At 45.3% G+C, this 17,840-nt stretch overlaps 6 protein-coding genes across 12 annotated transcripts; 4 read left to right on the plus strand and 2 right to left on the minus strand.

Annotated features, from left to right (window-relative positions):
- Positions 1-5: 5 nt before the first annotated feature.
- On the plus strand, positions 6-1,090 carry LOC136189230 (protein N-lysine methyltransferase METTL21A-like). The gene is made up of 3 exons (XM_065977135.1): positions 6-230; positions 279-390; positions 437-1,090. Exons 1-3 carry the CDS (start codon positions 45-47, stop codon positions 820-822), a joined length of 684 nt encoding a protein of 227 aa, XP_065833207.1. The 5' UTR covers positions 6-44; the 3' UTR covers positions 823-1,090.
- On the minus strand, positions 801-1,939 carry LOC136189223 (opsin Rh3-like). The gene has a single exon (XM_065977126.1). The coding sequence runs from the start codon at positions 1,933-1,935 to the stop codon at positions 835-837; it is 1,101 nt and encodes a 366-aa protein (XP_065833198.1). The 5' UTR covers positions 1,936-1,939; the 3' UTR covers positions 801-834.
- Positions 1,230-14,362, plus strand: LOC136189198 (inositol 1,4,5-trisphosphate-gated calcium channel ITPR1-like). Of its 5 annotated transcripts, none has more exons than XM_065977086.1 (73): positions 1,230-2,327; positions 2,384-2,484; positions 2,623-2,704; positions 2,756-2,801; positions 2,860-2,946; positions 3,005-3,082; positions 3,136-3,216; positions 3,283-3,407; positions 3,481-3,571; positions 3,638-3,728; positions 3,785-3,892; positions 3,945-4,099; positions 4,150-4,209; positions 4,264-4,342; positions 4,463-4,551; positions 4,603-4,728; positions 4,787-4,837; positions 4,885-4,965; positions 5,012-5,061; positions 5,114-5,234; positions 5,291-5,346; positions 5,399-5,465; positions 5,522-5,591; positions 5,643-5,677; positions 5,732-5,854; positions 5,902-5,970; positions 6,019-6,054; positions 6,111-6,201; positions 6,252-6,310; positions 6,359-6,415; positions 6,470-6,544; positions 6,594-6,762; positions 6,825-6,912; positions 6,966-7,020; positions 7,071-7,211; positions 7,262-7,320; positions 7,370-7,571; positions 7,626-7,762; positions 7,821-7,906; positions 7,957-8,216; positions 8,273-8,353; positions 8,423-8,623; positions 8,679-8,741; positions 8,790-8,914; positions 8,972-9,154; positions 9,217-9,301; positions 9,358-9,624; positions 9,684-9,752; positions 9,807-9,936; positions 9,986-10,061; positions 10,118-10,168; positions 10,228-10,456; positions 10,507-10,700; positions 10,758-10,809; positions 10,869-10,931; positions 10,984-11,049; positions 11,097-11,237; positions 11,285-11,434; positions 11,485-11,748; positions 11,802-11,910; positions 11,963-12,087; positions 12,141-12,263; positions 12,331-12,377; positions 12,435-12,524; positions 12,572-12,718; positions 12,774-12,861; positions 12,916-13,039; positions 13,096-13,424; positions 13,484-13,561; positions 13,627-13,746; positions 13,798-13,935; positions 13,990-14,083; positions 14,148-14,362. In XM_065977086.1, the coding sequence occupies exons 1-73, from the start codon at positions 2,224-2,226 to the stop codon at positions 14,177-14,179; spliced, it is 7,875 nt and encodes a 2,624-aa protein (XP_065833158.1). In that variant the 5' UTR covers positions 1,230-2,223; the 3' UTR covers positions 14,180-14,362. The 5 variants fall into 5 exon arrangements, with proteins under 5 accessions (XP_065833158.1, XP_065833159.1, XP_065833160.1 ...); XM_065977087.1 differs by having other exon boundaries at positions 10,984-11,046; XM_065977088.1 differs by having other exon boundaries at positions 10,984-11,043.
- Positions 14,173-14,845, minus strand: LOC136189238 (centromere protein X-like). The gene is made up of 6 exons (XM_065977146.1): positions 14,808-14,845; positions 14,711-14,762; positions 14,602-14,655; positions 14,515-14,546; positions 14,410-14,466; positions 14,173-14,354 (listed from the first exon to the last, which is right to left on the minus strand). Exons 1-6 carry the CDS (start codon positions 14,832-14,834, stop codon positions 14,340-14,342), a joined length of 237 nt encoding a protein of 78 aa, XP_065833218.1. The 5' UTR covers positions 14,835-14,845; the 3' UTR covers positions 14,173-14,339.
- LOC136189227 (BUB3-interacting and GLEBS motif-containing protein ZNF207-like) lies at positions 14,845-16,307 on the plus strand. Its single transcript, XM_065977131.1, has 7 exons — positions 14,845-14,953; positions 15,067-15,314; positions 15,378-15,560; positions 15,632-15,668; positions 15,720-15,822; positions 15,871-16,044; positions 16,097-16,307. Exons 1-7 carry the CDS (start codon positions 14,913-14,915, stop codon positions 16,235-16,237), a joined length of 927 nt encoding a protein of 308 aa, XP_065833203.1. The 5' UTR covers positions 14,845-14,912; the 3' UTR covers positions 16,238-16,307.
- A 3-nt stretch (positions 16,308-16,310) lies between these two features.
- On the plus strand, positions 16,311-17,837 carry LOC136189222 (CST complex subunit STN1-like). 3 transcript variants are annotated; one of them, XM_065977124.1, is made up of 7 exons: positions 16,311-16,572; positions 16,626-16,980; positions 17,033-17,060; positions 17,115-17,255; positions 17,314-17,421; positions 17,469-17,532; positions 17,578-17,837. In XM_065977124.1, exons 1-7 carry the CDS (start codon positions 16,311-16,313, stop codon positions 17,733-17,735), a joined length of 1,116 nt encoding a protein of 371 aa, XP_065833196.1. In that variant the 3' UTR covers positions 17,736-17,837. The 3 variants fall into 3 exon arrangements, with proteins under 3 accessions (XP_065833196.1, XP_065833197.1, XP_065833194.1); XM_065977125.1 differs by having other exon boundaries at positions 16,626-16,787; positions 16,863-16,980; positions 17,469-17,837; XM_065977122.1 differs by having other exon boundaries at positions 17,469-17,837.
- The last annotated feature ends 3 nt before the right edge of the window (positions 17,838-17,840 follow it).

The following is a 17,840-nucleotide window of genomic DNA, read 5'->3' on the forward strand; positions in this document are numbered from 1 at the left end:
AAAACCCCAGTGACGTGGCCGTACGCACGCTAGCCGCTCGATCAATGCTGTTCGCTCTCGTTCTCGCTTCGATGACGACCCGTGCGCTTTGCCAGGCATTAGTGCCGTATTGTCCGGCTACTATGTGGCCTCTTCATCTTCCCGAGCGGCAGTTTTACTTCGCTGAGAAGCAATTCGCGTTGAAGCAGAGTTGGAACGAACTGGGCGTGGCAGCCGTAGTTTGGAATGCGGTAAGTCGAACTAAATTAAACGTATTTACGTACTGATTTCGTACCAAGTCGGTGGCGATGTCAGAATGGATGGAATCGGGTGTAATTGACGTAAAGGGAAAACGAATTTTAGAACTTGGATCGGGAACGGGTTTGGCGGGAATAGTGGCCTCGGCTCTAGGTAAAATTTAATTAGTAGCTGTCTACTAACAAGCCGGATTTTATAGGTGGCCACGTGACCTTGACGGATCGCGCTCAGGCTCTCGACCTGCTGCAGAAAAACGTCGATCTCAATCACTCTCATCTCACTGAGCCCATTACGGTGAGCGAATTAGATTGGGGTCAAAATTTGGATGCGTTTGCATCGAAACACGGGAACGACTGGGACGTCATACTTGGAGCAGACGTAATCTATGACGAATCGGTGTTCGATTCTCTCCTCCTCACACTAACACGCCTAAGCAGTGCATCTACGAAAGTTTATCTAAGCTGCAAAATACGCTACGAGCGCGACGTTCGATTCATAAGCTCATTTGAGAATCGCTTTGCCTCAGTCGAGGTTGCCTATTCGAAAGATCACGACGTGAAGCTCTATTACGGAAGGCTTAATTAATTTAAAAATTTCTCACCTAAAAGTAGCAGTATTCTTTCGAGAGTGAATTTTTTTCGCGAGTCGTAGAAGAAGAAGGCTATTCGGTGAAACGCTACTCGTGAGAACGTGCCAGAACCAGTAAGCGTAGAGAAGGGCGTTGAAGACGAAGTTGGCGTTGTACAGGGCTAGCGTGACGTGCGTCGCGATGACGACTTCTTTTAGATACGGCTTGACCTTTGCAAATTTTTTCCATTCGTTAAAAACGATCCACGGTAGCGTGAGAAGCAGATTCGTCACGACAATGCCCGTGACGACTTTGAAAGCGCGCGATCGTACGCTCGCTCGCGCGCGATCCCACTCCGTCTCCTTTTTTTCCCTCTCGCCGCTGGCGACGGCGACGGCGACGCTATCGAAACTCCCGGCGATGCGTCGTCGCTCGCGTCGTTGTTTCGCGAGACGCGCGGCGAGCGCGACGATCTTGCTGTAGAAAACGCATACGCAGACGAACGGCAGTGCAAAAGAGAAAAAATCGTAAACGGGCAAAAAGACGGCGTCGCCGAGATTTTCTTCAGGGGCCCCAAACGAGCAGACGCCGGTCGCCTTCTGAGGAGGGCGCGGCGTGAGCGCGTACGCACTCCATCCCGTAAAGGGAATCGCCGCCAGAACGGCGGCGAAGACGACGATAACGACCGAGACGATCGTTACTTGACGTCCCGTGATTCGTTTCTCAAACGGTCGCGTCATAGCGTCGTAACGATCGTAGACGAGCGCCGTCATGGCCCAGGCGGACCACGTCGTTTGGAAGACGTGAGCGCACAGATAGGCAACGCATAGATTGCGATTGAGCGAGTTGTACGTCGGGTAGCGGTAGTAGAACCAAATGTTGACGAAGCACATTACGCCGCGCAGTAGATCGGCAAGAGCCGAGTTAGCGAAAAGGACATTGCTTGGATTCGTTCGAAGTGTTTTGACGCGAAAAATGGCGTAGCAGACGAGACTGCACACAAAGACGAGCACGGCACCGGGAATGACGAGAAGAAGTTTTAGATAGTTAGGGCCGTCGGCCGCACTCGCCGCAAAGGTTTCGTTGTAAGACGCCGTCGATGCGTTCACGGCAGATGTTGGTAACTCCATTGAGCAAAGTACACAAAGTAAACTGTTCGTAGATCCCGTCATTTGCATTGGACGACGTTGCAGCTCTATCTAACTGGATCAGTTTGGCCCATCCTCTTCCTCCCCCTCCCATCCCGCCCTTAAGTAGCTCTATTCTTGGCGCCACGATCTGTTAGAAAACCGACCTATTTTTAAGTTAATCTGCCAGCGTGCGTAGAGTATAAAATTATACCCATTATACCCACGTGACGTCCGCACTCCACGTGTTAGTGACGCGCCAATACCTGAGGATAGAGTGAGAGAGCATCAATGGCAATTGCGTCTGACTCTGAAATCGTTCCCGTTCGCTATGGAGACGCAATCAGTCTCTACTGCGACGACGGTCCCGGTTTCGTGTACACGCAAGTGACCAGGTACGAATTAAGAGATATGATGGAGAGACGGCGCGAGATCACTGCATCATACATAGTTCGTTTCACTCCTGCGTTGCCGTGAGCGTACAACAAGAGCGCGATCTGAAAAATCCCGGGCACGTGCAAGAAATGGATGCAGGCCTGAGGAACGTCCACGGTAAAATGAGTAGAGAATTCCTGTAAAGGGTGGGTCCCTAGGGGAGGCGACGAAGATTGGCAGTTTTGACACGCTAAGGGCGACAACGTTTCTCTCTTTGCGCAAGTGCACTCGTCGCTGTCTTTTTTTCCTTCTTAGTGTTCACGTTTCAAGTTCTCTATCCGAGCAAGTTCCGAGCGCAGAAGCACCTACTAAAAGTGAAAGAAAAAGAAAATATTGGGTATGCTTGCTCAGACTAACGTCTGTGTCTATAATGCAATGGCACGCGTAGTTTCTCATCGAGCGATCAACTGACCCAAGACCTCGCTCAGGCGGCAGTAAGCAAAATTTGAAATTGAAGACATTAGGCACCCCGGCTTGTTTAATTAATCGTAGAAACGATATCATGCTGAACAGGAAGAGAATCAGCAAGAGCAGAATCGACAGAGAGGGCGCTACTTGGAATACGGACAAGTTGTTGAGGTAAACCAATGGCTCACTTGGCAGTTTCTTGTTATGCACAGAACGCGGCCTATTGCAGTTGTTGCACTTGTACACCAATCAATACCTTTCTGCCAGCACCGCGACAACGTCACAGCTCGAACCAAACAACATGCAGGTTGGCGTGAAATTGAATTGATCCTATTGTTTCTCTACAGTCTTTGCATCTAGATCAAGATCAGCTCGTATGGAAGAAAAAACTCTCGCTTTAAAGTGCTACCTCGGTACAAAGTCAGATTTATTGGTGACAAGGTATATATAAGAAAAGAGGGACGAGAGATAGAATTTTTCCGGGAGGAAATGTTTGCGCTTTAAAAGGTGATGGTCGGCGATCAAATTCAGCTGGAAAGTGTCAAGACCGAGGGACACTTTCTTCATTGCAGCCTGTTGTCATTTGGAGCCGAAGAGACTCCTGACCGTCTGACGTCAACGGAAGAAGGAAGGTGTAAAACATTCAACAGTCTTATCTATTGAATTCGAGAGACTAAAGACGTTTTTCTCGTTTGTGACAAACAGCAAAGAGTTGAACCTGTCAGCAAATCAATCAGCATTGACGATTTTACGGCACTATTCTCCTGAGAAGCATTGTCCTTTCAATGCTGTCAGAGTAAGTCTATAGACTAAGACTCTATTACAGTAGAGTCAAAGTGTAACTTCAACGCTTATTGATCAGGCTGGCAGTATTATCAGACTGTTTCATCAAGAGGTGGAAGGTTACCTAGTCGCTGAGGGTTCTTTCGTTGAACCAGAGCTCACCGAAAATGGTGCGTAAGCACGCATTTGACCCCTTTGTCAGACTATCATTTTGCGTGCGTTCTAGTTCATTTGAGACTTCGTCCCGTTGATCAAGATCGCATGAAGACCTTGTGTCCATCTACGAGCGCTATAACCTACTGGCAAATAGAACTAGAAAAATCGCCAATGACTGGCAAGTTCTTTTCTAAATAATTGATCCAGATAGAGAGAATGTTTGTTTGCAGGTGAAATAATCAAGTGGGAGCAGAGATGTCGCTTTCGGCACGTGTGCACTAGCAAATATCTTTGCTTCACGATAGCTGACAAATCCTTACTATCGGTCCCATCGGACCCCGCTGTCTGCCCCATCTCTGATACTTGTACCAGTACCAGATACACGGTAAAAAAGAACGACAAAGGGGAGATGATTTAATGGTGAGTTTTGCGCAGCTCGATCTGACCGACAAGCCTGGACCGTCAACCGTCTTTCGTCTTTTTCCTGTCATTCAGGCAAAAAGCTCGACGATTCTTTTACGTATAGAGTTAATTCGTTCTGGGATGTAGGAAACGGATGTTGTTTGCTTTGACTCGTACTGCCGAATAGAACACGTTCTCTCTCGCCAGTGGCTGCACTCACTTCCAGGTTTTTGTAAAGTTAATTAACCGTTTGTTCTCTTGAAAGAGCGAGCGCATACTAATTTTGCATTATGCGTTCAGTGATTTTCACACTGGATATTCAGATTTACTCTCGTTTCCCCACTAGACCGCTACGAAAGGCAAAGACACAAGACGACGGTTCAATATGAGACAGGCGTTCAAAAGCTGGAGTGGGACGGCGCAAAATTGAAACAAGTTGGACTTTTACCTTGATTCCTCTAAGATTAGTTTTCTCTTTGTTCTCAGGTTGGTTCCTCTGACGTCATGAACTACAACGACGCCTTCGCAATTCAAGGAGTCAAGAAAGAGCACGTCGACATTTTGAATTTCACGGCGGGAATGATTCCCGTCATTTGGCAGTACATCAAAGACGTGAGTCTGTATCTATCAGTGTGCACGCGTTTGACTGGGGGTCAAACTTTGAATATAGAGAAAAGAGAGGCGTCGGCTTAGCCGAAGAGCGGCGACAAGATTTTATTCGGTTTAGGCCTACTGTACGCAATTTTTGAAACTTATACTTTGCTGCAGGCATTATGCCAACTTGGAGACTTCCAAATTCAGGAAGGAGAGCCCGTGAAAGATCGACAGAAATTGCTCAGAAATTTTCGAGTAAGGAATTTGCTCGTTCGCTTGTGTTTTTACGTGAATCTTTTAGATTGTTGATTTTATGATTGAGATTCTCAAGCTTCCTCGTATGGAAGAAGAGTAAGTCAGTGAGCACGTGAGCTAGAAATGAAGTTTTCATGAACTCGTTCAGTCATCAGAATTACGTTCTGGTCTGCCGAGGCGCCTATTACGTTTTGGAAAAGTACATAATTGGAAACAGTCGCAAAAACGAACTCTACGTTGCCAAGCACATTCCATTTTTTCAAGGCCAGGTTAGGTTTCCTCGACTGCTGCCTCCCATCTTTTGGCACGTTTGGCCTTGCTTTAGATCGGGAAGGGATTAGATGCCGAGACAGTGGTGATGGAGTTGATGCGCGACAACAGGTTAGTTGAATCAAATTCGCTTTCACGTGAGCGTGAACTAGCGCCAATGTAGAAAAATCGTCGATCGCGTGTCAGAGCCGGAGATTGATCATTTCGTGGACTTCATGACAGAGAAACGGGTGCGACATATAGAGAAACTAATAGTGCATGCCTGTTGCTTAGAACATGTATATAGGAACACCGCTTCCTTCTCCTTCTTGGATTGCTTTGTGTTTGCGATGGAGTTGCTATACCGTCAAATCAAAGTGAGACGTGGTTCATTCCTTTCATCCTCTCTGCACGACGATTTACTCTAGTTTACGTGACGAAGAAGCTTCTTCAGGAAGATCGGGTAAGTATCAGATAAAGTCCTAAATGCCGCTCACTCGATCGGATTTCCACACAGGCCATCATGTATCTGACCAAGTGTGGTGATGACCTGAACCCACCTAGAGACCCACAAATGGTCTACGTTTCCGAAGACGGCGGAGCCACTTGGATTTCCTTGGCCGACTTAGCCAAAGCACAGGTCGCAAAGAAATCATACTACGAAGCTCTTCCTCATACGCTATGTAGGATCAGAATCCCAGTGAACGATATCTTTTCTTGGAAAGGCAATTGGAGTTGTTCAATCAACTTTGCTACGTACGATTTGGTCTTGGTATTCAGTATGCACGTGCATTGTTTCTGCAGGGAAGAAACAACTACGCAATCGAAGTCTTGACGAAAGTGCTTCACACATAATTTGTCTCACTCGCTTACTGAGTAGAGATCTCTTGTTTTAGAAGTATTTGACGTGGAAAGAAGCGTTCCTTTGTCTCCGATCTAAAGAACTTCCCGCTCGTCTTCGAGCGAAATTCTGCAATGCAATTGTCGGCAAGTCCAAGTGACGCGCGTTGCAGCTGGAATTAGCTTTGAAATCATAGGATTGTTCATCGACGTCGGCGACAACCGATCCGTTTTGGAAAAACCGTCTCTTTCTTACGTAATCTTTTAAATTCGTGATTTTTAGTTAGTTATCTTGTTGTGAAAGGTTTTCAAAAACGTCGAGGAGAGGCCTTATTCCTTATCGTCTGCCAATCCCGAACAGGTAAACGGAAAACAGAAGCAACGCCAAATTTTCTAAAATCCCGAACTTTCTTAGGCAATCACCGGAGCGCGAATGGAATATTTTCCTCAGCTTCGCAACTGGATTCGAATATTTTTCAACGAAAATAAGGTTGGTTCACCTTCAAGTCAGAGTCATCCTGTCTCATTCTTTCTTTCAGCCGAGGCAGGCCTTTCACAAGGGTCACAATCAATTGACGACAGAAGTTCTGCGACTCTTGCATTACCTCGTTAGTTACGGATACTACTCCAACATGACTGACATCAAAGGGCTGCTTCGACCAATGCTCACTGTCATGGACGGTCGTGACGACTTCCCTTTCCGAAACGGTTTGTTTTCCTCTTTTGGTTTTTTTTTCTGTCAGGTATATCGTTATCTATCTCATGCACAGCACAAGGCGAAGGCCTGGACGATCACGTCCAAAAAACGCGTTATATGCAGTGTGAGAGCAACAGAGAGGTCGTGAATGCGAAGCACATGTAAGACTTGCAGTCAAGCGCTTAGCACTGAGCCACGTATTTATTATATATAGGGCCATGCGAGTCCTTGATCTGCTTTTTAATTTCCGATTCAACATTCGACTTGAAGTAATCGAGTCAAAGAGGTTTTTTGCTTTCTTTTTTTTATTTTCTTTCAGCGTTTTCTATACGAGTTTCGTCGCGTTTCGTCGTCGGATAAAAATCCGGTTCCGCTTCGCGGAATGTCTTCATCGCGCTCTCAGACGTCTCGCCTTTCACTGTTTCGCTTGTCAACAATATTCTTTCACTCATTTGCAGGGGTAAGCAGTTTTGTCTTCGCGCGCACTCGCTCATACATTCTGCTTCTTAGAACGAGTACTTGGCTCTTATGAAGCCCGAAAAGGACTGCAACGTTTTGGCTAATAAGCAGTAAAAATTTATTTAATTTATGTATGCTACTTCCGAGACTCTTCTCTAGTCTTGCTACTTTTGCTCGCACTCAGCTCGAAGCTATTTTAGACGACGGCTTTTTCTCCGAAAATGAGCAATCGGAGTTGATTGCAATTCTTAAAGACTTGTCGTTCTACCATTACGGAAAGATCGTCATCTCTTCGATGCATCTGATGAATCAGTACTTCTCAGCCACTAGCACACTGTTCGATCAAACTATTCAAGCCCAGGTCCTTTCTACGTCTTACATACGATATAAAAGATAGTTAGATATCCTGTTTCAGATTATCGTTCATCCCAAGTCAATAGAAATGTTTGAATACGTCGAGAAGACGATAGGCGTTTTGAGACGACTGGCTGCGGCGAAAATGACGCCAGAGCAGGAAATTGAAATGGGAGAAATACTCGACACGTACAGACGGTAAGAGAAGCGATCAGATAGCACGTGCAAGGCTATATACGTCGCGCGATCTTCGCAGCAAGTGCTGGATTCAGGACGAGCACGAGAACGAAGTCGAATTCTGCGACGCGCACAGGATAAATCAGACAATTCTCTACAATTTCGGTGAGCCGTTTGCCATAGTTGAAGAAATTTAAGAGAGCAGTTCAATGTAGGAATACTTGGGGACATTTTTGACATAATCGAAGACGAGATCGACGTTGAACGAGAGGAATACCAAGGACTGCAGTTAATATTTCGCAAAAGTTTCAGACTGCTTCAGGCTCTTGCGCACGGCAATCCCGTCGTTCAGCAAAGACTTTATCAGAGACTTGATCAGTTGCTGACGATTCGTGGCGCCGAGTCCGAAATGGCGAACGCTCTCATCGAAGTATTTGGAAATGAAGAGATGTGCATGGGCATTCGAAGCTACCAGGTTGGAAAACGTTGAATAACTAATTGGTATTTTAAATGCATTATTCATTCGTATAGGTTCAGAACATTGTTCAACTTTTGGCTGTTCATAAGGAGAATGCTAGCGAATTGTTGGATCTTCTTAAAGCCGTCGTCAAGGTACTGTAGAGCATTTTGTAAAAATAAAAATAAAAAAGAAACTGTTGCACGGATTTGTTTTCTTTTCAGATTAGGGAATTGGATTTGCCGCTGAAAAGAAATCAGGGCTTTGTCATTAAAGCTATTAATCAGCGAACTGTGAATGTTTGCGGAATTCTCGATCGCGTAAAAGCAGGCTCCAGAATGTCTCTGCTGGAACGCGGCGATCCTTTCTGTCCAAAATTGAACTATCTTCTCCGACTCGTTGACCTTCTGGCGACGTGTGCCGAAGTAATATTATATTAATCGAAGCCATGCACATACAATGACCTCTGCTTAATTTAAGGGTGAAAATCGTTTCATTGAGTCTACGTGCCAAAACATTTTCAGCATCTCCGAATTATTTGACGTGAGTGACAATGGACCACAAATTAGCCTAAAACGCGTTTTCATTTAGGTACTCCTCAATCCCAACATCATTGTTGCGTGCAAGCGACCCTACATTCGATTTCTGGTATGGGTCTATCTCAACACGGGAAGCAGCAAAGTGGAGAGCGGCGCGGCTGATTTGGACCACGACGAGTGCGTTAGTTAATTAAAAATATAAAGGCAAATTTTCAACTTCTCTCTTATACATAGAAAAATCTGGACGTTTCTAGAACAGGTCGGAAATTCCCTCAGCGAAATCAACGCTGATCTCCTGTCCATCTCCGAGAACAAGTCAAAAGTTCAAGCCTTACGGAGTAGTCTTCGATTCATGGGAAGCGTGAGAACCTACCCAGCTGGTCGCCAAAGAACTTATATACAACACAGGCCGATGATGTAGGGATCATACCTAGTATTTCATTTAAGAAGTCAATCGTTTAGTGTTGTTAATTGAATAGGAAACGCCAAGCGAGCTCAGCCGCTCGACTTTTGGACGAAGGCTTCCTGCTGTACTTTTTTGACGGAGTTCTTCCTCTGCTTCAGGCATGCTGCATGACTCGTGAGTTGTGCTGTGAACTACTTTTATTTCTTCTTTTTAGGTTTTCTATACGAGTTATTTTGAACCGGAAAAGCTTGAACCGAGACGGCAGCGCGATTTTGAACCAGGACGGCAGCGCGTTTTTCAACCGGGACGGCAGCGCGAAATTGACATTTCGCACTTTCTGGCAGATACGCTGATCAATATTTCACTGAAAATTACAGGCTTCCTTGCCCACGAAGCTCAATATCGACTGCTGCGACGCACGACTACAGTAATCTTGACTCAGTTGAACGTCGACACGAGCCAACGCGTCACACTTGCGGACGTGAGTTTCGCTGTAGCCTGAAGGGCATCTCAAAGTTAAAATTGATTTCTATGCTGCAGAAAATCTCTGAATTCAAGATGTCCGTTTGTGAAGGCGAAGCAGTTGACCTGAAGAGCTCTGCGTTGAAGGTAAGACTAAAATACGAGGAGGCGACATGACGCTTACATCTGCACACGGCGCAGAAATACGAGAGAGAGCATTATACGGAAGAAATGCTCAATTTCGAACTGAACAATTTTGCTACCAATTTCAAACGAGCCTATCAGAAACGAAACACTACCGAAGATCAGATTGGCGTTGCAATGAGCAAACGTATAAAATACTGCATGTAGACGAGCCTTTGTTTGATTTTCTCTTCTAGCATATTGTGAAAGCGAAGACAAGGACGAGCCGTTGCCCCTAGGAAAAGAATTCCAAGACCACGTGGCAGTCTTCTTGTATGAAAATTGCGGCCAGGGCATGCTCTATATAACGGTGCATGTACGATGTATAGTGCAAATGGGAAAATTGATCCTGTGTGTGGAAGATTAGTCGAATCGCTCTGGTTAGTCTAAATACTACAGAAACTATTTGCTTCACGGGATTTTCTTCTCTTTGAGGCAGCTTTTACTACAGTAGCGTTGACTTAGGAGAAATGAGCGAAGCGGAGCGAATTTGTTTGGAACAGCTCTGCATTCGTACGCTTCAAGTTCTACGCGCCATCATCCACAATCAAATCGTTCGGATTCCCGAACTCAAAGAAGGCGTCGAAGTACCAAGAGCTCACAAATTGGCCATGAAGGCAGTGGAGGATGTACAAACAGCTTTAAACGTACACGGCGTTGCACTGAAAGTAGGATGCCATCACTTCAATATTTCTCAATATTTAGTGTCTACATTTAGATTATTCCTCTTTTGTCTCATTCCAATGACAATATTGTTCGCGAGACGTTAGCTCTGCTGTCGGCGCTTGTCTATTCCGGCAATCGTTCTGTTCAAGAGAGCTTTGAAAAGCATTTCTTTAGTATGAGAAAAGACAGATTTGTCATTGATGTCCTTGGACGTCTACAACGCTCCGCCGTCGTCATCAGAGAAAGGTCAGTAAGAAAGTAAAGCGAGCTCTACGCGTATTCCGACAATTTGTTTCATTGTAGGAGAACTCTTCTCTCGCAGCAAAAAGCCAAACTTAAAAATTTGATCAAAATGGTACGTATACTGCTAGTGTAAGAGAGCCTGCTGACAGACTCATTGCGTTACTGGTTTAGGCTAGAATATTTTATGAAAGAACTTCGCTAATAAGCACTTCGCTGATGACTAAGGACGAAGAGGCAATCAAGCGTTGTACCTCATGCCAAATACGAATAGAGCATCTTTTTGCAGATGGGTCTGGCAACTGCTGAAGACGCTTCAAATGACGTGGAAATGCAGCAGATGAACAAAGTGGTGGTAGCGCTACATCGTACCTATAACTCCTGTATTGACCATGAATGTAGAAGGTCGAAACTGCGTTAGACGAAACAGCGATAGATGAAGCGGCTTCGGTGAATCAACTTCGCTTCCGAGACGACAGCTACATCGAAATTGTTCTAAGAATTTTGGGCTACATGTGCGACGGGCAAAACGTGACTTTGCAAGTAAGTAAATATTTCATTCATCTCAAGATAGCGATCGTTGGGTATAGGATTATCTTCGAGAGCAACCGGATAACATCAAGTCGTTGAATCTTGTATCGGAAGTGTGCAGTTATCTTCACCTTTTCTACAATGCTGTGGACAAGGACAGCATTCCTCTTCTAATTCAGCTATTTAATACGCTGATTGAATTTGCCAGCGTACGTTGCATGCGGTAAATTTGAGGGCGGATCGAGAAGGTTGTTTTCAGGGAAATCCTACCAATCAGGCGACGCTATTTGATCATCAGATCATCTATATGATCAACGACGTCATGCGATTGGACGAGGCTTCTTTCACCGACGTTGTTCAAGTGTACAAACTAAAGCGTGCGGCGATAAATCTTCTCGCGACAATGGTGGAAAAGAACAACGACGAGACCAAAGAGTTGGCCAGAGGAATCCTCGATACGATTCACATTGGAACGCTGTACGAAAACATCGTGAGCCTTCAAGATCAAGGCAAATCTGACAAGGTACGGAAGCGTGTACATACATATACGCAGCGCTCACTGAAACAACTTTTTAGCGTCACGAAGAAGAAGAAAAAAAAGAAGAAGCCGTTCGACTGGCTTTTGCGATTGAACACGTCTTGATGCGTTTCAGAGAGCTCGGCTCTTTTCTTTGCGGAAAGAAGTGTGAGTTAGAATGCTTTGAATCAAATGCACCATCTCTTACGCATGTAATTAGGGAAACTTCACTACCCTTCGAAAGCCGAAGAAGAGATTGAAGAGGAGCTCGCCGAGAGCACGATGTCTGTTGAAATTGTCGAGGGCGACGAACTGCAGAAAGTCTTCTTTCACGTTAAGGATCAGGCGAGGAAGCGCGGTGTCCAGTGCTCTCTATATATTATATGGACACTGTATAGAAAGCGCTACGAGAAGAAGTGAAGGAAAGGCTGAAGTGGAAGGTTTCCAGAGAAAGCCCCACTAGCAAACTGCGAGATTTCTTAGAATGGTCAAATGACATTCAAAGGGACATCCATCATCAGGTATGACAAGCGAGACAAGCGAGGCATTAACCTATTCTTATCCAACAAGGCATCTCGTGCTTTTTAGAAACGCATACAAAATAACGTTCTGCTTTCGCTACTAGTGCAGGGAAGGTGATGACCGCTCCATTATTTTTCTCGCTGTTTTTTTTCTTCAGTTTCTAATTGCAGTTCCGTTTGGTTTTGGATGGTTCTACTGCTCACCGTCGTACTAAACATCTTTGTAGTTGTCGCGTGGAAGGCTCCTCCAAATCTCTTTGAGTACGTCATGAAAATAAATGCAAAAGACTAAGTACCTTTTCTTGCAGAATCAATCCTATAGTGGAGCCGTACTTTCATCCCGTCTTGTACGTTGTTGGCTTATTGCACTTGATCTTCAGTGTCTGCCTGGTTGTCACATTCTACGTAGCAAACGCTCACAACTTTGTTCTGCCCTCCTTCTTCTATCCCATATTGTAAGATCTGAAGGAAGCTTGCAAGACGCAGTTGCAATGTATTGAACGTTTTCAGGAGATCGAACCCTCGGACACGCAGTCACTCGTCGATTAACAATCACTCGTCGATTAACGTTTTGGGCGTGCAAAGTCTATTCTATGTGGTTAGCTTAGATATTCTCGTCGATTCCTTTTCTTCATTTACTTTATTAATTAAGGTGTTCGTCCTTACGTCTGCCCTTTCTTTGCGCTTTCATGGCGCTTTCTACTGCTTCCACCTATTCATTGTCTTTGTCAATAACGACATTCTAACTCGAGTTCTTCAATCGGTAACGAGAAACGGTGAGTGTAAGAAAAGGGCAACGATTGATTATTAATAAAGGAGTTTCTGTTTATAGGAGTATCTCTGCTATGGGTGGGAGCGATGATGGTCATCATCATTTACATCTACTCCGTCGTTGCGTTCACTTTTTTGCGTCAGTCGTTTGACCCCTCTACGGGGCTCTATTGCGAAAACCTCGCCCAATGTTTCGTTACGAGCATCAAGGTTGGATTGTTGACCGGTGGCGGACTCGGCGAAGCGTTACCGGCCAAGGCGTACAGTTTCTACGAGCCGGCAATAAGAACCATCTTCGACGTTTCCTTCTTTATTATCATTACCATCATATCTCTCAACATCGTATTCGGCATTATCGTCGATTCGTTTTCCGAGTTGCGAGATGACAAGGTAAGCTATATATAGGAGAAGAGTAGCTTGCGCATGCATTCATGCGATTTCCATTTCAGTGGAAAGCTCAAAACGATATGAATAGCGTGTGTTTCATTTGCGGCAATCCAAGTTTTGAATTTGAGAAGAAAGGCAAGGTGAAGCCTCCGCCGCTGTAAAATAAATCTCTTCTTCGTGTGGAAGATCTTTTCTCGTGGCGCAGGGATTCGAATATCACGTAAAGAAAGAGCACAACATGTGGGCCTACTTTTTCTTTTTCATTCACTTGAGTGAAAAATTGCCCAACGACTATACGTCAATCGAACGCTACGTAGCGCAAAAAGTAAGACAAAGGAGAATTTGCTTCTATCAGTCACTCGTTTTTGCACGACAGCTGGAGAAGAACGAAATCGACTTCTTTCCTCTCAGTAAGGCCATGTCATTGAACGACGAGGAGGACACGACAGTTATCGACGAACTCGAAGAGCTCAAAAAGATGAATCAAAATATTCTTACACGCAACGCAAGGGAGGTGAGTTGCGACCGAACTGCTGAGATAGGTTTCAACGACTTTTCCTGCATACAGGATGCGAAACTTCGTCGTCGCATGGAGAAACAAGAGCACGCTCTATGGGAAAGGAGGCAGGCATTGTCGGGAAAAGTAACGTACATCAGTGTCGGTACGTCGCACGATCGATTGATCGTTGACATGTGCCTATAGTCGACACGTTCTTTCGTTTGCAGACGAAGAAAGCGATGTTGGATCATACATGTGAGAACAGACTTTATTTAGTTCAAAATGTACACGTTTGCTGCTGATTGGTGCTGCTGTCCTGCGATTGAGCATGCATGCACTAAGAGACTGCTACAAGTCGCAAGTCAAATTAGCAATAGACTAGTCATCTAAATAGCGTTCAAAATCATTGACTGAGGAATTTAGAAGTCTAATAGCTAAGAGAAAGGAAATAGTTTCCTGACGCCAATTCAAAAAGAAATATCGACTGACCAATTGAGGCAGCACTTTCTGCAGATGCTCCACTTTGACCGCACTCGATGAGTCGGCCTAGAGATAAGCGTTCCTAAGCAAATTTTATAGAATTTTCTTGAAAACCTTGGCAATTTCCACCGATCGAGCCGCTGCCTCTGCAAAAAACCAACGATGAGAAATGCCTCTTTTGGCTCTGTTTCGCACGCTCACCAACGACAAAAATGCGAAGAAGCTCGCTTGCCAATTCAAGAGCGGTCGTTCCGACTAGAGAAACGATTTCGCTGGCAATCGACGCCTACGAGCGGCACTAGATCTGTACCTTTGGTCTTTTTGTCTTTAAAGAATAAATTGAGAAGCTCTTTTACGGTTTCCTAGTACGCCACGATTAGCACTAGCGTCGAAAATCGACCGATTACCGTTCGAAACGTAATGCGCGCTTCCATAGTAGGTGCCAGAGCGCGCGCTAGTCTACAGAACGAGTTTGTGTTCTCTCGTGAGGTCCGCCGAGCGATAGCACAGCAATGGGCCGAAAAAAGAAGAAGCCTATGAAGCCGTGGTGCTGGTATCCTTGCGAAACTGTAGATAGATTGTGCGGGAGGGTCCCCCTTAGGGGGGGGACGGCATCCCCGAAGATCGAACGTTACGTTTCCCCTTGACTCGCGCTCGATACGACAGGTACTGCGAACGCGACTTCGAAGACGACAAAGTTCTCGTTCAGCACCAGAAGGCAAAACACTTCAAGTGCCACGTGTGCCACAAGAAGATGTACACGGCACCGGGACTCGTTCTCCACGCCATGCAAGTTCACAAAGAGAACATCACGGCAATACCGAACTGCCTACCGAATCGAAATAACCTAGAATTGGAGATCGTCGGCATGGAAGGAATTCCCGAAGAGGACATGAGAGCTTATAGGGAAAAAAGTCTCCCGAAAATAATTAATTGAAAAATTATGCATACCCTAATATTTTTTGTTTTTTTTGTAGAGAACTATCGCGAGGATGGGGCCAGTGCGCCTAAAAGACCGGCGTTTGATCCGGCGTCCTTTATCGTTCCTCCGATCGTTCCTGGACTCGGAGGTCCGCCTTCTTTCAATTCGCCACCTTCGTTTGGAATTCCGCCGCCTCAGCTTACTTCGCCCTCTGGGGGCCCAATGATGGCACCAGGCAGTAAAGAGAGAGAGAGAGCTCGTGCATACACTCTCTAAAAGACTAACGCGTTCTACTTTTCTTTTTTCTAGTGCCGCCACTCGCTGGCGCTCCTCCTCTCATGCCAAAGTAGAACGATGCTCAGATTTTAATAATCGTATTTATTTTCTCATTTTTTAGTCTTTCTATGATGCCGACTGCTAACAGCAGCGCGTCGGTCTTGGCAGCACCAGCTGGTCCCGCTTTGCCGGATATTCCCAAGCCTCTATTTCCGAGCGCTCAAGTAACGTCGGAGATATAATACATTTTGATTTTATAGTTTTGTGCTCAGGTCACGGAGACGACGAGACCTCCTCCGCTCATGTCTTTTAATCCGCTTGAGGCTTCAGCCGGCACCGTGGCTCAAGCGGCGCCGATTGCGTCTGGTGGCGTGCCGCCGACCGGCAAAACTATATCCGGAAGTGCGACAAGTCGGATTGTTCATCCGGAGGAAGACATCTCATTGGTACCATACAACGGATAGGTTTTTTTGAAAATCTTTTATTACTGTTTATTAGGAGGAATTGCGTTCGTGTCTTGCTAAGTACCATCGGGATCTTGGCTCGGCTCAACCGCCTTTTATCAAACAGCCAATCAATGTGGCTGCAGAATTGGGGCCGGCTTACAGCAACGTTGCACCATCTTATCAACAATACTAATATGTGGAAGGAAAGGATAGATATTCTGCTTGTTCCGGCTGTCTCTCTTATTAAAAAGAATTAATGATCACTTATGTTATGTCGGCTTTATAGCGCACTAGGGCGTTTTGTCTTCATCTTCATGAGTCTTTCCCCCCTGTATCCTCCCCGATTTTGGGGTCTAGACAAGCTGTACTGGTCGTACGTAAAGCTCAACTGTGCAGACGTCTTGGAAATACCGGAATATCCGAAGTACAGCGGATGCTACTGCGTAGGCAATCATCCAATCGTCAGAGTCGAGCTGATGGGCGACGTCGTTCGGCTGCACAGAAAGACAAAGAACCTCGTCTTCGATCGTACGTAATCGATTGGGCAGAAACGCTGAAAGCAACGACTCGATTTTACACAGTGGACGATGGAACTGGCATTTGCTCTTGTTGCTATTGGTTGCGAGGCGACGAGGAGGAGGAGGACAACGACACTGTCAAGCTGAAACTGGGTCAGCTTGTTACCGTACGAGGAAAGATCACGGTGTACAGAGGGCAAAGACAACTGACTGCTGCTGCTGTGTGTATCCTGACTTGCTCTCTCTATCTATCTCTATTGCGTGAAATTAATTGTTTCGTTCCTTATCTTGTACTGTCAGGCGTCGAAAGGGACGTTCATGCTGAATGCAGGCGTTGGGTTGAATTGATTCATCTGAAAGCCACCGTCTATAAAAAGCCTTTTATGCCGCCCAAGGAAGCATTGGAAGGGAAACACGGGTAATGTTTTAGTAACGTGCAGACCAACTTTGATTGACGACCGTTTATTTAGGAAATTGGATTCTTTGCGTCAAAGTGACGTGCGTCTTTGGTCCTTAGATTAGATCATCCCTACTAGTAGTAGTTCTCTGTAGAATGATCCTGTTTCTGTTACAAGAGAAGCAATTCTTGACTACTTGAATGGAAGAGAAGCAAGCACGTTTTTGTTCAAAGATCTGAAAGAAGAACCGGTAGTCGTATTTGCTATCAGACATACTCTGCAACTGAAAGAAGACGTAGGTGCAATAGAGAGAGAAGGAGACCACTTTTTATTTAGAGCTGCTTTTTGGCTAGAACTTTTTAGCTCACGACAAAATTTGTCAGTTGCTAAGAAAAGCTCTAATGCTCATGGCAGAAGACGGCCAGGTCTACCTCAGCAATCTAATTGAAGACAGATACGAGGCAGGCGTTTTGTTTTTTTGCGCTTTCTAATGTTCAATGTGATGCAGGTGCTGAATTTTCGCGTTGTGACTCCTATTGTTCTTCGAATAATTACAGAACTGCAAAAGGATGGTATGTGGGACACATATACGAACTCGAGAGATCATTTCTGTGCAGACGGTATTCACTTGGAATCCATTGTCTCGTCTTTGCACGCAAGTAGAAGCAAATTGGCTAAAGTTCAGCGATCCGTTGTCAAAGAGTCCTTGGAACAACTGGTGGCTGACAGTGACATATATGAAGTTTCACACAGGAGATACAAAGCAGTGGACTAATAGCGTAAGAAAATAATTTATTTACTAAAACGTTGCGCGATAGATTAATTAAAATTAAGTGTTTGTACTCTACTTAGTAGTGTAGTTTCGATTTCGATATGACAT

This window comes from Oscarella lobularis, chromosome 7, assembly GCF_947507565.1.
Source record: "Oscarella lobularis chromosome 7, ooOscLobu1.1, whole genome shotgun sequence".
In the NCBI taxonomy this organism is placed as follows: Eukaryota; Metazoa; Porifera; class Homoscleromorpha; order Homosclerophorida; family Oscarellidae; genus Oscarella; species Oscarella lobularis.

Bases quoted from the DNA above. Each gene is read 5' to 3' on its own strand.
- LOC136189238 (XM_065977146.1), bottom strand. From the start codon at position 14,834: ATGGAAGCGCGCATTACGTTTCGAACG. The intron at 14,763-14,807 runs GTAATCGGTCGA...GTGGCGTACTAG, and splicing joins CGCGCATTACGTTTCGAACG to GAAACCGTAAAAGAGCTTCT. The intron at 14,656-14,710 runs GTACAGATCTAG...TCGTTTCTCTAG, and splicing joins TAAAGACAAAAAGACCAAAG to TCGGAACGACCGCTCTTGAA.
- LOC136189230 (XM_065977135.1), top strand. From the start codon at position 45: ATGCTGTTCGCTCTCGTTCTCGCTTCGATGACGACCCGTGCGCTTTGC. The intron at 231-278 runs GTAAGTCGAACT...TTTCGTACCAAG, and splicing joins CAGCCGTAGTTTGGAATGCG to TCGGTGGCGATGTCAGAATG. The intron at 391-436 runs GTAAAATTTAAT...CGGATTTTATAG, and splicing joins AATAGTGGCCTCGGCTCTAG to GTGGCCACGTGACCTTGACG.
- LOC136189222 (XM_065977122.1), top strand. From the start codon at position 16,311: ATGTTATGTCGGCTTTATAGCGCACTAGGGCGTTTTGTCTTCATCTTC. The intron at 17,061-17,114 runs GTGCGTCTTTGG...AGTTCTCTGTAG, and splicing joins ATTCTTTGCGTCAAAGTGAC to AATGATCCTGTTTCTGTTAC. The intron at 17,422-17,468 runs GCAGGCGTTTTG...AATGTGATGCAG, and splicing joins TAATTGAAGACAGATACGAG to GTGCTGAATTTTCGCGTTGT.
- LOC136189227 (XM_065977131.1), top strand. From the start codon at position 14,913: ATGGGCCGAAAAAAGAAGAAGCCTATGAAGCCGTGGTGCTG. The intron at 15,561-15,631 runs GTAAAGAGAGAG...TCTTTTTTCTAG, and splicing joins CCCAATGATGGCACCAGGCA to TGCCGCCACTCGCTGGCGCT. The intron at 16,045-16,096 runs GTACCATACAAC...ACTGTTTATTAG, and splicing joins CGGAGGAAGACATCTCATTG to GAGGAATTGCGTTCGTGTCT.
- LOC136189198 (XM_065977086.1), top strand. From the start codon at position 2,224: ATGGCAATTGCGTCTGACTCTGAAATCGTTCCCGTTCGCTATGGAGAC. The intron at 4,552-4,602 runs GTTGGACTTTTA...CTTTGTTCTCAG, and splicing joins ACGGCGCAAAATTGAAACAA to GTTGGTTCCTCTGACGTCAT. The intron at 8,624-8,678 runs GTAATATTATAT...GCTTAATTTAAG, and splicing joins TTCTGGCGACGTGTGCCGAA to GGTGAAAATCGTTTCATTGA.
- LOC136189223 (XM_065977126.1), bottom strand. From the start codon at position 1,935: ATGGAGTTACCAACATCTGCCGTGAACGCATCGACGGCGTCTTACAAC.